Source organism: Chiloscyllium punctatum, chromosome 26 (genome assembly GCF_047496795.1).
Source record: "Chiloscyllium punctatum isolate Juve2018m chromosome 26, sChiPun1.3, whole genome shotgun sequence".
NCBI lineage: Eukaryota > Metazoa > Chordata > Chondrichthyes > Orectolobiformes > Hemiscylliidae > Chiloscyllium > Chiloscyllium punctatum.
In genome coordinates, this window is record NC_092764.1 from 29318787 (window position 1) to 29343438 (window position 24652).

General features: G+C 39.7%; 1 protein-coding gene across 3 annotated transcripts in view; it reads right to left on the reverse strand.

Moving 5' to 3' along the window:
* dhx38 (DEAH (Asp-Glu-Ala-His) box polypeptide 38) overlaps positions 1 to 24652 on the reverse strand; it is a 133655-nt gene that overhangs the window by 86983 nt on the left and 22020 nt on the right. For all 3 annotated transcript variants that reach the window (XM_072595991.1, XM_072595992.1, XM_072595990.1), the window contains exons 5-12: positions 20676 to 20853; positions 19244 to 19362; positions 18714 to 18790; positions 13761 to 13916; positions 6761 to 6922; positions 5874 to 5981; positions 2408 to 2520; positions 1621 to 1758 (exon numbers count right to left, since the gene is read on the reverse strand). In XM_072595991.1, coding sequence (XP_072452092.1) covers positions 1621 to 1758; positions 2408 to 2520; positions 5874 to 5981; positions 6761 to 6922; positions 13761 to 13916; positions 18714 to 18790; positions 19244 to 19362; positions 20676 to 20853 — 1051 coding nt within the window. The remainder of the gene's footprint in view (positions 1 to 1620; positions 1759 to 2407; positions 2521 to 5873; positions 5982 to 6760; positions 6923 to 13760; positions 13917 to 18713; positions 18791 to 19243; positions 19363 to 20675; positions 20854 to 24652) is intronic.

Genomic DNA, 24652 nt, shown 5'->3' on the forward strand with positions numbered 1-24652 from the left:
CCACACCCTTGAATATTATGACGTGCCAAGTGCTCATCGGGGTACTTTTTAAAAGGATGTGAAGCAATTTCCTTCTACCACTCATTCTGACTGTCGTGAGATTCTGGGTTAAAAAGGTTTTTCTCACAGCCCCCTAAATCTCTTGGCCCTCACCTTGAACTTGTGTTCTCTCGTAACTGACCCTTCAAATAAAGGGAACAGCTGGTTCTTATCCACTCTGTCCATGCCCTTCATAATCTTGTACACCTCAATCAGATCATCCCTCAGTCTTCGCTGCTCCAACAAAAGCAACCCAAGCCTCTGCAATGCTTTCTCATAACCTAAATTTTCCATTCCAAGCAGCATTCTGGTAAATCTCCTCTGCACTCTCCCAATGTAACCATATCCTTCTTGTAATGTCGCGACCAGAACTACAAGCAATACTCCAGCTGTGGTCTCATCAAAGTTCTATACAACTCCAACATGATTTCTCTATGCCTCTACTGATAAAGGCTGGGGTTCCATTTGCCTTTTTCACCACCCTAACATGTACTCCTGCCTTCAGAATCTATGGACAAACACTCTAAGGTCCAGTTGTTCCACAGAACTCCTTAGAGTCTTACCATTCATTGAATACTTACTTGTCAAACTACTCCTTCCAAAGTGTATCACCTCACACCTCACTTAAATTCCATCTGCCGCTTTTCTGCTGTTTTTGACCATTCCGTTTTGTATCTTCTTGTAGTGCAAGACACTCAAACTCATTGTTAACATCTGACCAATCTTTTTGTAATCCACAAATTTACTAGTCCAAATCCCACACCACCATCTATGTCATTTATATAATAGGGTACCCAGCACAGATCCTTGTGGTATGCCACTTGACACTGTCTTCCAGTCTCTAATGCAGCTTTCTGTCATCACTCTCCGTCTCCTACACTGAACCAATTTTGAATCCACTCTATCACATTACCCTGTATCCCATATACATTTGTCTTCTTGATAAGTCTCCTATGTGGGTACTAGTCAAAGGTTTTGCTGAAATTCATACAAACTACATCAACTGCCTCAGCTACGTACCTAGTCACCTCCTCAAAAAATGCAATCAAATTTGTTGGGCATGACTTCCCTCTGATGAAACCATTGCTGACTATCCCTAATCAAGCTGGACTTAGATGCTCTCCTACACAATTTTCTCCAATATTTTCCCTACCAGTAACCTCTGGCTTATCTCTACAACCCTTCTTAAATATCAGAACCACATTAGCTATTCTCCAGTCCTCAGGCATCACCCTTGTGGCCAGAAAGGGATTAACATTTTGGGTCAGTGCCCCTGCAAATTCCTCCCTTGCTTGCTATAGCAGCCTGGGACACAATTCATCCATACCTGGAGATTTGTCCACTTTTAAATCTGCCAAAACCTCCAATACCTTGTCTTTCCCTAGTTATGATATCTCACTGAATCTCACATTCAGTGGTAGGGGGCAACAGTGGTAGTGGCACATTCAGTGCCAGAGGTGGCAACCCCCTACTCACAATCATTTTATTCATAATAGCTCACCATGGCCAAAAAAAAAACTGGTACCTCAGCTAGCCATAACCAGTACTAATGAGCTATTTAACCATGAAATTACTACTCACCGTATTATATTGAGTAACTGCTCTCGGATAGCAAATATAGGTAGGTATTGTCTTTGCTCAAGAATAGATTTCTTCTTTGCAAATTCACTGCTTGCCACATTCTTGTCCTTCATATGGTCAGCAAACTTCTGATCAATTCTACACATTAACAAAATTAGAAAATATATTTCAGAGAGATTAATATTGCATTTGTTATCAGATGACTGGTTGTCTGTGACAAGAACACAATTGTACTACTCTATACCTGTACACTTCCTCCAACTATAATACAGACAACATACAGCATTTAGATGTTATCTACTGAAGACTAGTGGAGGCAATAAATGTCCAGCATGGACCTTTTTTGTTAATTTTTTAAATTTAATTTGCATGCATGAAGGAGGAAGAGAGAAACCAGTCAAGTGGTGAGCAGAGTTTATTATATTACTGTTGTTTTACTTGGGGCACCTGATTGAAACAGAGGTCAGATTACTTCTTTGGTTTGACCATCAAAAATGTTACAAAAGAAAGTTGTCTGGGCAGTCATAACACAGTTCCCAACTAATAAGACAGCCAGATTGTAAAATGAAAGCATTAAAGTGCTTACTTGACCTACTTCCCAATCAATATTTAATTCTTTACAATATCGGCATTTTTTATTTGCTGTTTGACCAGTTGGTGATCTTTCACCTCAAATGTTTTGAAATATTTTAATAAATCTTAAATGCTAGATAAACAGAAGTGATCACTGTTGTTTGACAAAAGAGACAGAATTAACCAATTTTGAAACCAATAGTAAGATACATACCTGTAATCCACTTTCCCATCTTCTCCTACATCTTTATCCTTCTCTTCTACCTGTTTTATGCCCATAATGTCTCCGAGTTTGGTCCCAGCCAGTTCCCAATGTTTATGCTGAGCCTATCATAGAAACATTAGTGATTAAAAATTATGTGACTATGAACTCATAGGCTGGGATTTAGTGCTCTGCGCACTAACTGTAGAGGCTAGGAACTGCAGGGCCCCCATTAGTGGCAAAGGTCAGCAGGAAAAGGCATTTAGGTGCTTTCCAAGCTTCTTGTCCAATCAAAAGGTTCAGCAATAAATTCTCAACCTATTCAAAATTGCCAAACAATCAAGGGCCAGTAGATCCAGGCAGCTCGAAAGTGTCATGGAGGCCCAGGCTGCACAACAATGACAGGTGCCCTAAGTCTTCAGGCTGACATCACAGGATGTCAGAGCCCCTCCCAAAACCCAAACTGGTCGTCAGGTTGCCTTGGTTTCCCCATCAGCGAAGTAGCCATGTTTCCCACCTTCCTGGAATGTAAGTAATCAAGTTAGTGGCAGGTTAAGTCTGTAAAATGAGAAGGGAGCAAGTATCCTTCCAGGGCCAGCTACCCAATTATTTGCCCTTCTTGCCAACATCAGGGAAGGGAAAATTGCACTCTTAACACAGCAAATTCTTCATTAACTGACACCTATGGGAGTGGGTGTATGCTGGTTGATCAAATACTCCAGTTGATCAAGGGGTCCACATAATCAATGTAAAAACACACAATAATAAAAATGTAATGCAGGACATATACACATCAGCTACACTTTATTTACATAATAAATCACTTAAAGAAAAATTCAACTTTACCTTAAATAAAACTTAAAGCAGAGTGTCCTCTCCCTCACACTTGACTACTCAGACATTGTGGAGATTGCAATAGAATATAGTAAACTTCTGGTATTTCAGATATATAACTTTTGCCAGTTTATCAAAATGCTGGTTCATAAGATGCCAGTTAAAACAAAGTTCATTGTACTAAGGACATAAAGTGAGCATTTGTTCATCTCAGTTTTTTTGGCATGAAATGGGTTAAGCAGATCCTGCGCTTTATTTCACTCAATTGAATACATGTATAATTTAGTTCGCAAGTGAACAACACAACATTCTCTTCATCCCAAATTCAACAAATCACATGCTTTCTGGAAGTCCACACAGAGAACATTCAGAAGCACTTGAGACTGCCTCAAAAATTCAAACAAATTATTGAGACATGACATAATTCCATGCACGTTCTTTCCTAAATGCTGAGTGACTAATCTCTTTTGACAGAAGTCATAACCTCCACAAAATTGATGTAAATCAGATATGCTTGGAAAAGCCTGGCTTCTTTCTTCTTTTAATATTGGTGCAAGTTAATCATTTCAGCCCCAGGACATCCCTGAAGGTGTTCCTCACGGTCTTGTTGAAGGCCTAACAATTTTCAGCTGCTTCATCAAAAATTTTCCCTCCATCAGAGGTCAAAAGTGGGGATGTTTGCTGATGATTGCAGTCCTCAAATACTGAAGCAGCCTCTGCCTACATTTAACAAGACCTGGGCAACATTCAGGTTTGGACAAAGTAAAAACAATGACTGCAGATGCTGAAAACCAAATCCTGGATTAGTGGTGCTGGAAGAGCACAGCAGTTCAGGCAGCATCCAACGAGCAGCGAAATTGACGTTTCAGGCAAAAGCCCTTCATCTTTGGGCTATAAGTGGTAACTAATAATCAGGGCACACAAGTATCAGGCAGTAACCATCTCCAACAAGAGGGATTTTAATCATTCCCTCCACATTAAACAGCAGTAACCTGGCTGTTACCACTGACCAGACATTTAACTGGACCAGCCACACAAATACAGTGGATACAAGAGACTGAGCGCTGTGCATTTGTAACTCACTTCCGGCTCCCCAGAGCCTATCCAAAACTGCAAGGTAAAAGTACACGGTAAAGTCTCCACTTGCCTAGAATAGTGCAACTCAAACAACCCTCAGAATGCTGGCTACTATTCAAGACAAAGCAACTCTGGTAGACTGGTATCTAATTCATCACCATAAACACTTACCTTTATTCCTTAAACATTTACTCAATCTATTAAGAACACACATTAGCAGCAGTATGTGCTAATTCAAGGTGCACTGCAGCACCTCACCAAGGCTTCTGCAACACCACCTTCCAAAGCTATAATCTCTGCCATCTGGAAGAATGAACACAGCAGATTCATGGAAACACCACCACCTGCAAGTTTCCTGCCAAGCCACAGGCAGTCTTGCCCAAGAATTATATTGTCACTCCTTCACGGTTACGGAGTTAAAAATCTGGACTTCTTTCCTAATAGCACTGAGGAGCTGACTAAACCACATGGATTACGCCTGTTCAGGAAGATGGCTCACCACAAACTTTTTAAGTCCAATGAAGGACATGGAATTCATAAGGATCTTATGTTTGATGCTCACATCCTCTGAGTAAATTTTAAAAAACCATCATTCTATGTACCATATTTAACATATTCCATGAACAGTGTGGCAAGAAAAATTATTTTAGACTTCTATTTCTTTGTGCATTTAATTATTTTATTGCCAATCAGCTTCAACCTTTCCTAACAAGGTATTTTTCCCCACAAAATAAGAATGACACTGGATAGCTCAAATCCAGATATTTATCCCTCTTACATTACAATACACAACAAAACAAAAGCAACTGGTCAGAACCAATCACTATTCAATCAAATGAATAAGTAAAGTGAGTCCTCAGAACAATCAACTGCAGTTTACAAAAGAAATAGTGCTTCTTGAATAAGTATTTATAACACTTTTTATGGGATATTTTTCATTTAATAAAATAATAATTTGGGGTTATTTACAATGTAAACATGTACGTTGTTACATTGATTGATTTCAGTACACCATTAAAAAATTTAGTCATATTTTACAAGCTTTTCAGTTGGCACTTCATAGATTTTTGCTCTTCTTAACTTTTCAAAAAAAGGTTTCAAAACTTAGACCAATGGAAACGTATTCATTAAAGTTGATGGATCAGTTAATTCTTAATATTTGGCTTGTACTCAGATTTCACATCTTGGAGGCTTTGTCTCATCTTATGTTGAATTCTTTACACAACCAATGGTCACTATCCAGAAGGACAGAGAAGCAGATACAAGGGAATACCACCACTTCCAAATCCTTCTATTTCCCCCACACCCCCATCCCCAAAGTCATTCAAATCTCAAATTGGAACTGTAGTCCTGCTCCTTCACCATCAAATCCCTTGCTCCCAGCATTGTAAGTGCAACTGCACCAAATGAACTGCAGCAGTTCAAGAAGGCAACTCTCCACTACCTTCTCAAGGGCAATTAGGGATGCCCGCTAATTGGTGGCCCGGTCAGTGAAACCCATATCACGTGAATGAATTTTATTTAAAAATTAATTTAAAATATTAGGATTGCTTTCCCCATCATTTACCTTCTTACGTTCTTTTTGCTCACGGTGTTTGCGGACTAGTTGGCTTCCTTTTCGGGAGATTATTGCCATATCCGATGTGGCATCTTTCACAGGAATCACTGGCTCAGGCTGTCAGCACAAAGTTAAACATTAAAAATTGAATAATATACAGAATTATACAATAAAGTCACTTATTTATGTGCCCAAAATGTCATCCAGTATGCCCCAAACCCTTGTCCTTACCCATAGTCAACATTTATTTCCCCTTCAAGTACATTATCGATTCATTTGCAAGTTTTTATTAAATCCATTTCTAGCAACATAGGAGGCACTACATTCCAAATTATGATAACATGTGTTCTTAAAGAAATTGTCCTCTGGTTCTTTTGCAGATCACTTTAAATCTTTATCTTCTACTTAACAACCATTTGCCATAGGAAATAGTTTTGATCCCATCAAAATCCTTTTTGATGTTATTTTAAGGGGAGCAACACCAGCTTTGCAATTTGTACATATTGAATTTCACATTCTCCAGTACCACTCTGTCATATCTCCTCTACACCGTTCTTAAAGTGAAGTGCCCAGAACTGGATGCATTACTCCAGCTGCGGCCAAACCAGTAATATAAAAGGTTTTAACACATCTCCTCGCTTGCTTTTGTTTATAAAGCTGCAGATCTCATTTGCTTTTTAACAGCCTTTTCAACTTGTAGGTACACTCTCAGGCCTCTCCATCCCTGCATCCTCATTAAAACTGCACCATGGCATCTAATATTAGTGTTATTTCCAGTGTATAGTCCAACCAAGAAAAATCAAAACTGATGATCACTTCACAGTCTGACATGTTTGACGATTTGTTCATTTCATTTAAAAGCATTCCAAAAAACAATTCGTTTCAAGTCAACCTACCTGTTTTGTAAACACAATTCGTCCATCCAAGAATGGTGGAACTAAGTTGTGCACCAATAAGTGAACTCGAGTTGCATTGTCCTCTTCAAAATCTTCATCAACTTCCAGACGCTGAACCACACCACTGGTTAGCATTCGATTCGTTTCCCATCGCTCATTATCCTACAAACCAATAATTTGACAAGCATAATCAACTATTTCTTGAAAGTACTAACAACCAAGAATATTTTCCAAAGCTGAACTGGTAAAGGTGCAAATGACATTGTGGAAAATTGCTCAAGTCTGCCCTGTACATAAAAAGCAGGACAAATCCAACCCAGCCAATTACTGCCCAACCAGTCCACTCTCAATCATTAGTAAAGTGGTGGAAGGTATCATCAATAGTATTACCTGCTCACTGACACCCAGTTTGGACTCACCAAGGCCACTGAGCTCTGGACCTCATTACAGCTTTGGTTCAAACATGGAAAAAAAGAGCTGAATTCCAGAGGTAGGGTGACTATAACAGTTCTTGACATTAAGGCCACATTTAACCAAGTGTGGCATTAAAGAGCTGTAGCAAAACTGGAATCAATGGGAATTGGAGGAAAACTCTCCACTGGTTAGAGTCATAGCTGGCACAGAGGAAGATGATTTTTGGAGGTCCATTATCTCAGCTCCAGGACATTCCTGCAGGAGCTCATCAGGATAGTGTCCTCAGCCCAACATCTTCAGCTGCTTCATCAATTCCTCAGTGACAAGGTCAGAAGTCACCAATGATTGCAGAACGTGCAGCACCATTTGACTCCTCAATTACTGAACCAGTCAATGATCAAGTGCAACAGATCTGAAGAATATCTAGGCTTGGGCTAACAAATGGCAAGGAACATTCACATCACACAATGGGTAATGACCATCTCCAATAAGAAACAATCTAACCACCACTGCTTGACATTCAATAGTGTTACCATCACTTGAATCATCCACATTCAACAACCTGGGGGTTACCATGGACCAGTAGCTACAACAGCAGCACAGAGACAATAAATAACTCACCTCCTGACTGCCCAAAGCCTGCCCAGTCTCTACAAGCACAAGTCACGAGTGTGATGGAATACTCCCCAATTGCCTGGATGGGCGCAGTTGCAACAACATAAGACACTCGACACCATTCAGGACAAATGAAGCCTGCTTAACTGGCACCACATCCACAAGAAAGTCTTCCTCCTGCACCACTGGCAATCAGTAGCAAGTGTTTACTATCTACAAAATGTGCTGCAGAAATGGACCAAAGATCCTTAAGACAGCAGTTCCAAACTCATGACCAGTTCCATCTAGAAAGACCAGGGCAGCAGATACATGAGAACATCACTACCTGCAAGCTCCCGAGCGTGCCACTCACCTTGGAAATATATCACTGTTCCTTCAGGTTGCTGGGTCAAAATTCTGGAATTCCCTCCCTAAAGATATTGAGGTTGTTTTATGACACATGGACTGCAGCTCACCTTCACCATCTCAAGGGTAACTAGCGATGGGCAATAAATGCTGATCAACCAGCAATGCCCACCTCCCACAAGTGAATAAATGAAATGAGAAGGGCACAACTACTATGCTTTTGAAACAAATTGTATCACTACAAGAATCAGTAGCTGAGAAGATTTGGTCAAAAAAAACCCAAAGGATTCCAAGATCAAACACAGTTGTTCTTTCCTTGCTAATTCAATAAAATTCAATGATCAAATGTGGTACCTAGCATATGTTCAGCTGCTCTGTAATTTAATAGTGTTGAACCATTCGTAGTGCAAAGTTATCTTAAGTTATTAAGGATTTACATTAAACAAAATGTTAAAACAAATGGAAAGTTACAAGGAAACCATGTGTATCAAATGATACCATTTGTTTGAATTTAGATCCAGGCTTTGTATCACTTGAACCAACTCTGCAGTTAAGTAACAATTCTTATCATGATTCCTTAGGATTCAAGTTTTACCACTGCATTCGACAGAAAAATGTCTGGTCTGTTTTAAGAGAAGTGTTGAACAATAAAGATGCTTCTCAACCTTTCTGTATTTCAGTTTCAGATTTCTATCACAAGAAGCCAGAAGCAATCAATTTGGAATTTTTACAACAAAAATTTGCAGTCATTGAAGTCAACAAAAAGAAATCTCTGAATAACAATGTAAATACAATATCTATTATTTCTGGTCTGGAATTATTTTACATTACTACTGCTATACGTTTCTGATTATTGCACTACTTTGATTTCTTTTAGCAGAAAAGCCATGGAATGAATATCAAGCTAGTCCTTTCAGTCAGCATTAGGTGGCTCTACTAACCTGGATTGAACTTCTTGAACTTGTACTTGTAAGCGACATAGCAAGTACCTACACATGGTGTACAGTGAACAAAACATACAACACAAAACAATACAGCACAGTACGAACCCTTGGCCCCTTGACGGTGTGCCAACGACCTTTTATCCTACTCTAAGGTCAAACTAACCTACATACCCTTCATTTTACTATAATCCATGTGCCAATCCAGGAGTTGCTTAAATATCCCTAATGTATCTACTACCACCGCTGGCTGTGCATTCCACGCACCCACCATTCCCTGTGTAAAGAACCGACCTCTGACATCTCCCCAAAACCTTCCTCCAATCACCTTAAAATTATGCCCCCTTGTGATAGCCATTTCTGCCCCAGGAGAAAAGAGTCTGACTATACGTTATCTATTACTCTCATCCTCTTGTACACCTGTATCAAGTCAACTCGCACCCTCCTTCACTCCAATAAGAAAAGCCTTAGCTCCCTCAACCTTTTATAAGACATGCCCTCCAGTCCAGGCAGATAAATCTCCTCTGCACTCCCTCCAAAGCTTCCACATACTTCCTATAATGAGGTGACCAGAACGGAACACAATATTCCAAGTGTGATCTAACCAGGGCTCTCTGGAGCCACAGCACAGGAGGCCTACTGTGTGGAAACAGGCCCATCGTCCTAACAAGTCCACACCAACCCTCCGAAGAGTAACCCATCCAGACCCATTCCCCTACACCATTTGTCTATATTTCCCCTGACTAATGCATCTAACCTACACATCCCTGAACACTATGGGCAATCTAGCTTGGCCAATTCACCTAACCTGCACATCTTTGATCTGTGGGAGGAAACCCATGCAGACAGAGGGAGAATGTGCAAACTGGACACAGACAGTCACCCGAAGCTAGAATCAAACCCGGGTCCCTGGTGCTGTGAGGCAGCAGTGTTAACCAATGAGCCGTGCCATACTGTGCAGCATAACCTCACAGCTCTGAAACTAAATCCCCCTGCTAATGAAATTAAAAATCACACAACACCAGGTTATGGTCCAAAAGGTTTGATTGGAAGCACACTAGCTTTCGGAGCGCCGCTCCTTCATCAGGTGGTTACGCTCCGAAAGCTAGTGCTTCCAATTAAACCTGTTGGACTATAACCTGGTGTTGTGTAATGGTTAACTTTGTACACCCCAGTCCAACACTGGCATCTCCAAATCATGCCTGCGAATGAATGCCAACACACCATTTGCCTTCTTAACAACTCTATGAACTTGGGTGGCAATTTTGAGGGATCTATGATATGGACCCAAGATCCCTCTGTTCCTCCACACTGTCAAGAATCCTGCCTTTAACCCTGTATTCTGCATTCAAATTAGACCTTCCAAGATGAATCACTTCACACTTTTCCAGGTTGAACTCCACCCGCAATTTATCAGCCCAGTTCTGCATTCTGTCAATGTCCCGTTGCAATCTACAACAGCCCTCTACACTATCCACAAGTCCATCAACCTTACTGTCATTAGCAAACTTATGAACACACCCTTTCACTTCCTCATCCAAATCACTTAAAAAATCACAAAGAGCAGAGGTCCCAGAACAAATCCCTGCAGAACACCACAGATCACGAAGCACAAGGGCGAATAGTTTCCTTCTATGAGTCAGCCAATTCTGTATCTAGACAGCCAAATTTCTCTGTATTCCATACCTTCTGACTTTCTGAATGAGCCTACCATCAAATACCTTCCTAAAATCCATGTATATCACATTCACTGCTCTACCTTCATCAATGTCACATCCTCAAAGAATTCAATAAAGCTTGAGAGGCATGACCTGCCACTCAAGGCCATGCTGATTATCCCTAATCAAACTATGGTTTTTCAATGATAAATCCTGTCTCTCAGAATCCTTGGTAATAATTTGCCAGGAAGGGCTTATGCCTGAAACGTCAATTTCCCTGCTCCTCAGATGCTGCTTGACCTGCTGTGCTTTTCCAGCACCACACTCTCAACTCTGATCTCCAGCATCTGCAGTCCTCACTTTCTCCTAATTTCCAGGATTATCCCTATTCCCTTTCTAGAACAAGAGAATAACATTTGCCACCCTCCAATCACCTGGTACTACAGTGGACAGCAAGGACGCAATGATCATAGCCAAACATACAGCAATTTCTTCCCTCACTTCCTGTCGTAACTTTGGGTATATCCTGTCTGGCCCAGGGGACCTATCTGTCCTTATGTTTTTCAAACTTTTCAGCACATCCTCCTTCTTAACATCAACCTGTTCTAGCATATCAGTCTGCTTCACACTGTTCTCACAATTGACAAGGTCCCTTTCGGTAGTGAATACTGAAGCAAATTATTCATTAGGGACCTCTCCTACCTCCTCCGACTCCAGGCACAAGTTCCCTCCACTATCCCTGATCAGCCCTATCCTCACTCTGGCCATCCTCTTGCTCCTCACATAATTGTAGAATGCTTTAGGGTTTTCCTTTCTCCTACCCGCTAAAGCTTTTTCATGCCCCCTTCTAGTTCTCCTAAGTCCATTCTTCAGTTCCTCCCTGGTTACCTTGTAACCCTCTAGAGCCCTGTCTTATCCTTGACTCCTTAAGTTTAAGTAAACTTCCTTCTTCCTCTTAATCAGATGTTCTACATCCCTTGTCATCCAGGGTTCCTTCACCCTATTAGCCTTTCCTTACCTCAGTGGGACAAACCTATCCAGCACTATCAGCTCCCTAAACAACCTCCACATTTCTTTCAAGCATTTTCCTGAGAATATCTATTCCCAATTTAGCCACCCAATTCCTGCCTAACAGCATCTTAATTCCTCCTCCCGCAATTAAATACTTTCCCATACTGCCTGGTCAGGGAGTTGTGTTCACTATCATTGAAATGCTCTCCCATTGAGCAATCTGGCCCTGGCCTGGTTCATTGCCAAGCACCAAATCCAATATGGCCTCCCCTCTAGTCAGCCTATCTACATATTGAGTCAGGAATCCTTCCTGGACACACCTAACAAAACTGCTCCATCCAAACTATTTGAACTAAGGAGGTTCCAAAATCTTCCACCTAATTTGCTCCTCTGTGTCTCTGTTGCTATTGGGGGATCTGTAGAAAGCTCCCAATAAAGTGACTGCTCCTTTCCTGTTTCTGAATTCCACCCATCCTGACTCTGTAGACAAACCCTCCTCGACAACCTCCCTTTCTTCAGCTGTGATACTATCCCTGATTAGCAATGCCACTCTCCCACCTCTTTTACCTCCCCTCCTATTCCTTTCAAAACACCTAAAACCTGGAACATCCAACTACTATTCCTGCCTTTGTGATATCCAAGTCTCCGGAAGGGCCACACCATCATAGTTCCAAATGAAAATATTTTTTTAAAAATTAAGATTATTTTCAGAATGAAACATGACACCAAACAGTTGCCACAAATCAGTGCTTCTATTAATACTCCAAGCTAACTACGTCCACAAACAATTTCCCTGATTTAAGGCTTACACACCATACAAGGCAGGCTCTTAGCATTAACAGTATCATACAGAAGAACTCTACCAATTCTAAGCAGGAATATTCAACAGCACCACAATAAGACAAACACTAGAGTGCTGTGGCAAGGAACAACTGCTAGTGAAAGTAGAAGATGCATTGACAAGAATTTCTTCAAATTTTATAACGAACATGTGAACGAGCACAGTCTATTTTCTGTCACCATGAAGGCATAAGTAGAGGAGTAGCAGGCAAAATCAGGCCATGTTTCTTCATTAGGACCTTCAACGCTCTTTCAGCCGTCATTGTAGCAAGTATCAAATTGGGAATACCACCACCTCCAAGAAATGCAGCAAGTTCAATCACATTTGCAAATACAGGTATTTTGCTATTGGTTTCTTCATTGGCACCAAGTCAAAATCCTGGAACTCCCAAAGGAACAGCACTGTGGGAAGACCTTCACTAGATAGATTTACTCCTATCAGAGAATCTACTAGTCCCTTCACCAGTGTAATGAGGATGGGCTATATATCCTGACCATTTTAGCTTCAATCACATTCAAAATTTTTTTTTGTTTTAAGTTCCTTCTGAATATCACAGCACCATTGTAGAAATCAAAAGAAAATTGACAAATTTCCCTAATTCTAGGCCTTGCAAATAATTAAGGGCATTTTGTTTCACTCTGACTCCTCCATCACTGTATTGTCTGGGTTCAGATATTAGAAAATGAAGCCTAGATATTCAGCACTTAATTTCCCAAAAGATTAATGCAATCAGTTAAGTTAACTCCCAAGCATTATGAAATCTAGAAGTTGATTTTGTTCCGAAACAATAAAATTAAGGAATTAAACAGATATTGCCCCTATTCAAAGAAAAAGACTAAGTACTTTATTTGGGGTTGAGTTCAGTAAGAAAAAGAGCTATTTTGTCCTGAGAAAATGACTACTACCAGACAAAACACTTGTTTATGAAAAATAAGTTATCCTTTGAGAACTATCAATAATTTACTGACAAACACAACTTCAACTATAAAGTTCACCTGAGATATAGCAAGTAAGTAATGCATGAAGTCCCCTTAAAATTCAACTCAGGCTTTCTTTCGGCATTTACGTAATTTTGCATATCCTGAAATTGCTGTTGAATATGTTTAACCTAACATGTTACCTTCTGGAATGCTTTCTTCAAATTCAGAGGCTGAAGAAAAAAAAATCTCATATACCTCATTAATTTGTCTCTTCTGAGCAGAAATCCTCTTCTGAGTCTGTTTCTGCAGCAGTTGCTCCCGTTTCTTCACATATTCCTCTGAAGTATATGCCAGAGGATTGTGAAAGTCATCATGTCCTTCATCCATCATGTACCAATCTCGGTCTGCTTGCTATAAGATACAAAGGAAACAAGTTACAACAAATAAAGTTACGACAACTTTTCAGGAACATCATTTTCAATTTTACCTGTTGCAAATCATTAGCATCTTTGACAATCACCAGGCACCCTAAGGTAGTTGAAAGTCAAATACATTTGAAGTGTAGTTACATTTGCAATGTAGGAAATTCTTAATTTGTTCTTTCAAGGCATGTGGTTGTCACTGGCTGGGCTAGCATGGATTGCCTACCCCAGTGAAGCTCAAGAAGATTGTCCAAACTGGATAAATAAAGTCAAAGAGTTAAATGCATGGCTCAAAGATTACTGTGAATGGAATGCATTCAGTTTGTGGCGCACTGGTTCAAGTATAGGGGTAGAAGGAAGCTGCTCAGTGAGATGAAGTGTACTTGAACCATGCTGGGACATGTGTCCTGGCAAATCAAACAACAAGGGAAAGCTTTTAAAAGAAACAAAAAATAATAAAAAGAGAAATAATAAACTTTGAGAGTAAACTTACAAGTCATATTCAGATGGACAGCAAGGGCTTCTTTAAATAGATAAAAAGAAAGAGAGAAAGAGAGAGACCTTAAGTGAGGCTGGGGAAATTACGATGGGGAACCTGAAAAATGCAGAGGAGTTGATTAAATACTTTGCACCAGACCTTGTAAAAAGCAACAACAGAATTCTAAACTTACTAATTAACCACTAGGAAAAGGAAGGGGAGGAAATAAATACAACAAATACCACTAGAGAAAAAGTGCAAGGAAAACAAATGGGAATAAAGATCAAGAATCCACTGGACCTAAATGAATCCTGATATATTAAAAGTAGTTACAGAGGCAGTGGACAAGCTGGTAGTAATCTTCCAAGAATTGTTGCATTCTGGAAAACTTGCCAAGAATTAGAAATTGCCAATGTAACATCTTTATTTAAAATAGGATGGAGCCAAAACCAAAAACAGGTAACTATAGATCTTTTATTGGAAAATTGTTGAAATCAATTATAAATGATGTAATAGCAGAGAATTAAGAAATTCATAAATGTCAAGTACAGTCAGCTTCATGAAGAGGAAATCGTGCCTGACAAATGCATTATAACTTTTGAGAAGATAACAAGCATTATAGATGAAGGGAAAACAGAAGATATAAAATATTTGGATTTTCAGGAGGTATTTGATAAGATAGCAAACATTAGGCTACTGAACAAGAGTCCTTGGTGTTGGAGGTAATCATACTAGGATGATTAAAGGTTGGCGAATTAATAGAAGACAGAGTTGGGATAAGTGAGACCAAGAGACCATGGAATGCAGGTTCATAGTTCCTTGAAAGTAGAGTTGCAGGTAGATAGGATAGTGAAGGCAGTGTTTGGTATGCCTTCCTTTATTGGTCAGAGCATTGAGCGCAGGAGTTGGGAGGTCATGTTGCGGCTGTACAGGACACTGATTCAGCCACTTTTGGAACATTGCATGCAATTTTGGTCTCCTTCCTATCAGAAGGACGTTGTGAAACTTGAAAGGGTTCAGCAAAGATTTACAAGAATGTTGCCAGGGTTGGAGGATTTGAGCTCTAGGGAGAGGCTGAATAGGCTGGAGCTGTTTTCTCTGGGGTCTGAGGTGCGACCTTATAGAGGTTTATAAAATCATGAGGAGCAGGGATAGAATAAATAGACAAGGTCTTTTCTCTGGGGAGGGAGAATCCAGAACTAGAAGGCATAGGTTTAGGGTGAAAGGAGAAAATATTAAAGGGACCTAAGGGGCAACGTTTTCATGCAGAGGATGCTGTGTGTACGGAATGAGCTGCCAGAGGAAGTGGTGGAGACTGGTACAATTACAGCATTTAAAAGGCATCTGATGGGTACATGAATAAGGATAACATTAACACAAACCTGTACTCCACCACCATCCACAGATAAGTGTTCCAGAGTTTGTTTCATATATGGACAAGACACTTCCAAAACAAGGAAGCATAACAGAACAAAAACAAAGCACACTTCGAAAGCATTTATTCATCTACAAACATCTATACAGCTCATTTAAAAATGATTTGTTGATTAATATTTTAGGCTTGGCAATTAAACTAGGATGAATTCAGAGCAACAATATGGAGAGTGTAAAATTTGCAAACTCATCAATTCACCCTGCCTTACACTCAGTGAAAGCCCTCTTGGTCTAGCTGCTTCCACTGGCTTAAGCAGATGACTTAAACTAGCAGCTTGGCACATTACTGATGGAGTGCTAAGTTGTCTTTCAGCTAAGACTTTAAACTTACATCTCAATATTTGCTCAAGTGGATATAAAAGATTCCAAAAAAAAACCCAAAGGATTAAGGATGCCGGAAATCAGAAACAATATCAGAAATTGCTGGGAAAGCTCAGCTAGTCTGACAGCATCTGTGAAGAAAAAGCCGAGTTAACGTTTTAGTCCAGTGACTCTTCTTCAGAACAGTTATAAAAATCCCAACATGGTGTGATGCCTCGGTGCTTTAGTCAACATTATCTCTGCAAGCATCAATAACTTTACGAACTAAATTATGAAACATATGTGAGTGCTTCGCAACATTTCAGAGATCTGATAATCTTTCATATATATTTTCTTCCTACTGAGAAGCAATTTATAGCATATGTATGCATCTTTTCCATCATTCAGAAGACCTTGATGAACAATGAATCCTATAGTTAAATAAAAGTGGTCATGGACAGTATCTAATCAAAAATTAAAAGGATAGAATGCACACAATGTTTTGTTTTTAGGAACTGTCAGCAAATTACGAAAAAGCTAATAAAAAGCTGGAAAAATTGGCCAAAAATATAAAATCAAACAGCAAGAGCATCTCAGAGTATATAAAAAAAAGAGTAGCTAAAGTGAGTGTGGGAACCTTGGAGGATGCACCTGGGGAACTGATAATGGACACAGAGAAATGGCAGATAATTGAAACCAATATTTTGCAACAGTCTTTGTGCTGGAGGATACTATAAACATTCCAAAGATAACAGATAAGCAAGATGATAATAGAAGGAAAGGTCACGTAACAGCCATGGAGTCATTTATTCCATAGCAAATGGCCCATTCTTAATTGCCCTTGAACTGAGTGGCTTGCCAAATAGTTCAGTTCAGAGTCAATCACCAATCCTTAACATTAGGAATTTTACAACTAATTGGTCTGAACTAAGACATGTTGCGAGGACCTGATGGCCTGTATCCAAAATTTTTAAAGGAAGTGGCTGCAGAGATAGTGGAGGTATTGGTCTAAATACTCCAGAAATCACTGAATTCTGAAAGATTTCCAGTGAATTGGAAAGCTGCTAATTTAATACTCCTGTTCAAGAAGGGAAGAAGACAGAAAACAGGAAACTATAGGCCAGCTAGCCAAGCATTATTGTTAATAATGTAATCATCCCAACAAAGTTGTAGCAGGACATTTAGATAATCTTAATGTAATCAAACAGAGTTGATGTGAATTAACACAATATTGTGAAAAGGAAATCATGTTTGACAAGTTTGCTACAGTTCTTCTTTCATGGTATGACAAGCAGAGTCGATAAAGATGTAACATTTGTAGCATATTGGATTTTCAGAAACCATTCGAAAAGGTGCTACATGAAACACTGCACAAGATAGGAACTTATGTTATTTGAGGTAATGTATTAGCAAGGATTGACGATTGGTTAACATTTAGGAGAGAGACAGAGTCAGCATTATCATGTCTTTTTTCAGTTGGAAAGATGCAACTAGTACAATACCATAACCCTCAGGCCTCAATTAATATCTATATTAATGAACTGGTGGGGGCAGAGTGTAGTGGATCCAATTTTTTTTTGGTGATACAAAAATAGCTAGGAGAACATGTTGTGTCAAGTACATAAGAAATCTGCAAGGGGATAAAGCTAAATTGAGTGAATGGACAAAAACATTATACAGTTTAGTGTAGCAAAATGTAGGTTCATACACTTTGGTAGACTACTATTTAAATGAAGAGAGACTCCAAAAAAATGCAGCACAATGGGATCTGGCCATTCTTGTGCATGAAACCCAAAAGGTTTGCTTGCGGGTATAGTGAGTTATTAAGACAAATGAAATTTTGGCCTCTATCCCCTTGGGGGCTGGAGATTAAAAATAGGGAAGTCTTGTTACAACTGTACAGAGTACTGGTGAGGCTGCACCTGGAATATTATGTACAGATTTTGTCCCCATATTTAAGAAAGGATGTTGTTGCATTAGAGGCATTTCAAAAGAAATTCGCCAGACTAATTCCTGGGTTGACTTAGCAAGAAGGCTAAATAAGTTAGCTCTTCATTGTTCAGAAGAATAAGAGGTTATCATATGGAAACATGCAAGATTCTGCAGAGTCTTGACAGTCAAGAAGTTTCCATTAATGAGAGAATCTCGAACTAGGGGCCATAGCTCCGGAGAATATTCATTTAAAATTGAGATACATGGGAATTTGTTCAGTCAGACAGTAGTAAGAATTCTCTACCCAGAGTTGTGAATCATTAGATTGTTGAAAGTATTGAAACAGGAGGTAGATAGAGTTTTGAAGAATCAAGTTGATGACCATGAAGAGAACAAGAATTTGAGGCCGGAGGCAGATCAGCTGTGATCTTATTGAATGGCACGGTAGGCCTGAGGGGCTCAGTGGCCAACTCCTGCTCCTAACTTTTCTGTTCTTGCTCTCCATTAGACAAAAGTAGAAATTGAAATGCCAGCAATTTTTTTTTTTAAAAGGATGATGCATTATAGACATTTTTCATCTGATAAACAGAATTGTTAAACTATTTCTCTAACAGTGATTTAAAATTTAGGATAATGACTCACCCTTTGATCTTCCTCCCATTGCCGTTGTTCCTCTTCATTCTCAAAATAAATGCCATCTTTACCTTCCTCCTTCTTACCTGAATATGTTGGAAATGGTTACATTTTAATCTAGCACAGCAAAATAGTATTGTAAGTATACAGTGATCCATTACTTCAGCATTAAAGAAGCATATTGCAAGTTTTAGATTTTAATTTTGCATTGAAAATACCAAAGTATCTTTTATATATTCTTTCCACCAAATTCACATAATTTTATAAGCAAAATACCACATGCTGATTTCTTTTATGCACATTTGATACTTTTAATGCTTCAGAATACTAAATCTGTTACATTTCTAAACTGTTATCAGGCTAAATTTTCCACCCACCTCCCACGAAAGATGAAAGTGCAGCCTCCAGAATGACAGTGGAGTTGTGAATCTCTATGTTTTAAAGCCACTTTCAATCAAGACAGACATACAACTAAAATGCTGGCATTTTAAAAAATATACATTTCAATAGGAGGAAACATTTCAGGACAAAACATGTACCTTTGCCTTTTGAAAGACGCGGCGTCGCCCCCAAATGCCTTCTATCATCAGCCCACTCATTGTATTTATACGATGGTGTTGGCAGAGGTGTATCCTCTTCATAATGATTCCTTCTAGATCTGAACAAAGCAAACTCCTATTTAAAATACAAGGCATGATGTTGACTTAATTCTCAGAACAAGTCACAAAACTTTTTGGTTTGGTCATAAACCTTAATTGTCAAAGAGAAACATGATTCGTCAGTTTTCATATCTCAAGATCAAAGAGACTACAATTCATTGCCAAATTTTCATTGAGGAACTTCTCATATGCAAATTTCTAACTATATCAATACATCATTATCTAGGACAATAACTACAGCATTAACAACTAAATGGTCATTTATGATTCTTCCTAAAATTTCATATTGGATGTAAATGTTCCTTCGATGGCATGATGAATTGTGTAGATTTACCAAATAGAAAAATATTCTTGCTAAGTGCTTGAACCTGAATTAAATATATTAAAAGTTGTATGGAACATATTGAGAATAAAGGGCTGCAGCAATGCTCAAAGATTACCAATGAACACTGAACTGTTTAAAACAGAGAGCAACTTGTTTTGCTTAATATTTCCTTTTTTTTAAAACCAACATTCTCCCATTCCTTCTTTAAGATTCCACTGCAATTCCACATTCATTTTGCACAGTTTTCCTGAGTCTGCCTGATATGATCTTTCACAATCAGGAATATTGTTTCAAAGACAGTGAAAGCAACTGCCTATAGTCTACCTAGTATCAACTGACTTAACAGATTGGAGTACAGACTCAGGACCTATCTGGTTTATGTGCTTCAGTTGGTTATTCAAATGCCATGGGAACATGCTTTAAATTGATTCATTAAAGTAGCGAGCTATCTAAATTTCTGACTTTTGAAAAATTCTCTTTTGCTCTATTATTTCAGTCGATAATAATTGAGTGCTGGATGTGCCAGATTTTTTGGCAACAATATTAATTTTAGCAATAGCATTTTTAAATGCAACATTTCTAGTGGCACAGTGGTTAGCACTGCTGCCTCACGGCGCCAGAGACCCGGGTTCAATTCCCGCCTCAGGCGACTGACTGTGTGGAGTTTGCACGTTCTCCCCGTGTCTGCGTGGGTTTCCTCCGGGTGCTCCGGTTTCCTCCCACAGTCCAAAGATGTGCAGGTCAGGTGAATTGGCCATGCTAAATTGCCCGTAGTGTTAGGTAAGGGGTAGATGCAGATGTAGGGGTAAGGGTGGGTTACGCTTCGGCGGGGCGGTGTGGACTTGTTGGGCCGAAGGGCCTGTTTCCACACTGTAAGTAATCTAATCTAATCTAATTTCTCTTCAAGATAGTTGGAAATTGTACTTTTCTATGTATCTATTTTTAAAGAGCATCTAATTTGCTCTTCCACATTTATTTTTCACCTACCTTTCTTTATCACGCCTCTCAGTGTCACGAGCTGAACTGCGATAACTTCTTTCACTTTTATCTGAATCCCTTTGTGAGGGAGTAGGAGATGGAGACTCCCACTGAGATCGATGAGTATACTGACTTGCAATTCCACTGTCATCATCATCCCAGCTAGATCGAGAAGGAGTAAGAGCATCTATAAAACAAGGTGATTTCAATGTGATACAAAATAAATGAAACTACGGCTCCAGTCTTTTCATAGCTCTCCAGTGAAACGAGCACTTGCTCATGCTACATACCTTTCTATTTTAAAGGGCTTGGTGCAAATAATTTGTTCTCGGTTTTGGCCCAGACTATCAGGATACAAATAGAGCATGTAGTGTCAGGTGATAAGTAACAGAACAGACAGTTAGCTAGGATAAAAGATAGTGATCAGAATGGATGATTTTGGGATCCCACAGACATCAAGTAATATAAAATGGAATGGAAAGAATAGTCAATACTGAAGAGTACTGCAACAAGTTCATAAATCTGCAAAAAGGCAATATAATTGGCTGACGAATTTCAACACCTTTGCATTTTGTAAAGACAGGGTTAGATTAGGAGTAGTCAGCATGGCTTTGTGTGTGGGAGATCATGCCTCACAAATTTGTTAGAGCTCTTTGATTAAGTGACCAGGAAAGTTGATAAGGGCAGAACAGTAGACATAGTCTATATGGAATTCAGTATGGCCTTTGATAAAGTTCCAAAAGGTAGGCTGCTCTGGAAAGTCAGATCGCATGGAATCCAAGGAGAGCTGGCAAAATGGATAAATATTTGGCTTGATGGTAGAAAGCAGAGGGTAATAGTGGAAGGATGTTTGTCGGACTGGAGGCCTGTGACTAGTGGTGTGCCTCAGGGTCTGTGCTGGGCCCATTGCCGTTTGTTATCTATATCAATGGGAATATTCAAGGCATGATTAGTAAGTTTGCAGATGTCACTAATATAAGCATTTTGGACAATGAGGAAGATTTTCAGAAACTGCAACAGGATCTTGATCAGCTGGAGATGTGGGCCGAGAAATGGCAAATGGAGTTTAATATAGATAAGTATGAGGTTTTACATTTTTGAAAGTCAAATCAAGGTAGGAGTTTCATGGTGAATGGTAGGGCCTTATGGAGTGTAGTGGAACAGAGGGACTATGGAGTTCAGGTGCATGGTTTTCTGAAAGTGGAGTCACAGATAAGCAAGGCAATGAACAAGGCTTTTGGCACACTGGCCTTCATCAGTCAGGGCACCGAGTACAGAAATTAGGAAGTTATGTTGTAGTTGTACAGGATTTGGTGAAGCCACACTTGGATATTGTGTTCAGTTTTGGTCACTTTGCTATAGGAAGGATGTTATTAAATTGGAAAGAATGCAAAAGTAATTTACAAAGATGTTGCCAGGACCCAATGGCCTGAATTATAGGGAGAGGTTGGACAAACTACAACTTTTTTCTTTAAAGCGTGGGAGACTGAGGGGGGGATATTATAGAAGCTTATAAAATCATGAGAAGCATGGATGGAGTGAATGCACTCAGTCTTTTTCGCAGAGTGGGGGAATCAAGAACTAGAAGGCATCAGTTTAAGGTTAGATGGGAAAGAATAAAAGGGAACCTGAGGGGCAACTTTTTTACACAGAGTTTGATACACATATGGAATGAGCTGCCAGCAGAAGTCATTGAGGCGGATACATTAATAATATTTAAAAGGCATTTGGACAAACACATGGATAGGAAAGGTTGAGAAGGACATGGGCCAAGTGCAGGGAAATGGGGTTAGCATGGACGGAGATTTTAGTTGGCATGGAGAAGTTTGGCCTGAAGGGTCTGTCTCCGTGCTGTCGGACTCTGACTCCCTAACAACAATAAGGTCAAATATTACAATCTGGAACTACAAATACACAAATTTGTAAAAGCAGGAATATAGTTAATGAGGCCAAAAAAAAAGCAAATCAGATGCTGGAGCTATTTTCTCCAGGGACAGAACTGAAAAGCTGAGAAGGGATACAATGCACTTGTAGAGCAATTCTGTTACCACATTGTAAAATGTATACCGAGACCAGACAGTGGATGCAAAAAAAAATCAATAAGATGATGATGAAAAGGATGGGTCTTTTATCTCTTGAAAAGTAAAGGTTGAGAGATGATCTAATAGAGGTCTTTAAAACTGTGCAAGTTTTTGTTAATTCAAACTGAGGGTCAGATTTAGTGTTTAACAGCAAACTGTCAATATTTGCCATCATTACTCCTTCAAAATTAAGTACAGGTTCAGGATGCCCAGCATAAGCAGATAAATGCAAAAATATTTGAGGTTGTAGTCTCTCACTGGGGTTTGACCTGGAACGTCTTTGAGTTCCAACAGCACCCACCCCCAAGTGCCACCAGAGCCAGCAATGCTGAAATCATTGAGAATGTCAACTTTACCAGTCGCACTTCCTCATTCAAAATCCCATAAAAAGTTCAATCAAATATAACTGCGGTTTTAACTGCAATTAATAAAATTTAACAACAAAAGAACTGGGCCTGTGAAACTAATTTTACAATTGCATAATGCTGTAAAACGATCAAGTAGATTTTTTTAAGATGATTCTTTGTTTAACAATAGCATATGTACACATGTAAAAGTAAAGCCTTTTAGACTTTTTTAGGATTAAATGTTTGGGGTCGACTATTACATGGATACTACTTTTGAGGGGCTGCAATTCATGCCACGGTTCAAAATGCCATATCATTAGTAAAAGTCCAATTGACCTCAAAATAAATAAAGAAAAAAAAACAAGGAATTACAGTAAGCTGAGCTGCACACATAGGGAGGTTGTCATCTGACTTTGATTTGATGCGTCTTAAACTTTCGCACCAAATTGGTGCAAATTGTACATCAAAACACATAACAGCACAAAAGAAAATTCATTTCATCAATGTAACACTTATGTACAGAATTATACCTTGATTCACAAATGTTGATCTGCTTTTCCGTGAAGAACTAGAGTTGACTTTTATATGAGATATATGGAAATGTCCAGATTTTTTGGTCCATATAGGTGTTTACTTTTACAAGACTGACTTTTGCTTGAATATATACAGTAATTAAACATATTTCAAGCACTTTACCTTGTATCTTCATTTCCCATGAAGAAAGTGAGGACTGCAGATGCTGGAGATCAGAGCAGAAAATGGTACTGGTTGGGACAGTGTGAGAGTAAGAAAGGAGGGCTTGGAGATCTTTGTCGTGATGGATCGATGTGTACAGGGACTGTATATTGACTACACCACTTCTGAGATTATTGTGTGCCCAACTACCTTCGCGACTACAGAGAGGACTACCGCTGCAGGATCCACTGGCACGGCTAGATTCACCAGCACAGACGTGTTACCTACCTTGAATGTCACTTGCGTCCCCCTGGAAGGATGTATCGTTGACGTCACTTCTGCCGCCAATGTTGTCAGCAGCTGAGTACCCTCCAGTAACATTGCCCTTGCCGCCCATGATGCCACTTTCACCCCTGTTAACACACCCATAAGCACTACATCCGTCCCCTTTGTGGGCATCACTTCAGTTGGTGACATCACTACAGACCCTATAACCACTCACACTCTAGCAACTGTCTCTGCCCCCACCTCGAACTCCAGCCCCGCTCCAGGTCCTAGCTTCCATCCCTGCCGTGTCTTCACCATTCCCCCAGACCTCCCCCTCACTAAGGATGAACGTTTAGTCCTCAGTAAAGACCTCAGCTTTATCCCTCTATGGTCCCAGATTAATGAGTTCGACACACGCTGCGACCTTAAACATTTCTTCTGCCACCTCCGCATCCGTCCCTACTTTTTTTTTTAACCAAGACACCCGTCCACCCACCGAGGACCCCTTCTCCCACCTTCAACACAGCCCATCCACCTGGACACCCCATGCTGGCCTGTTACCCGCCCTTGACCTCTTCATTTCAAACTGCCACCTCAACCTATCCAAGTGCCTCAC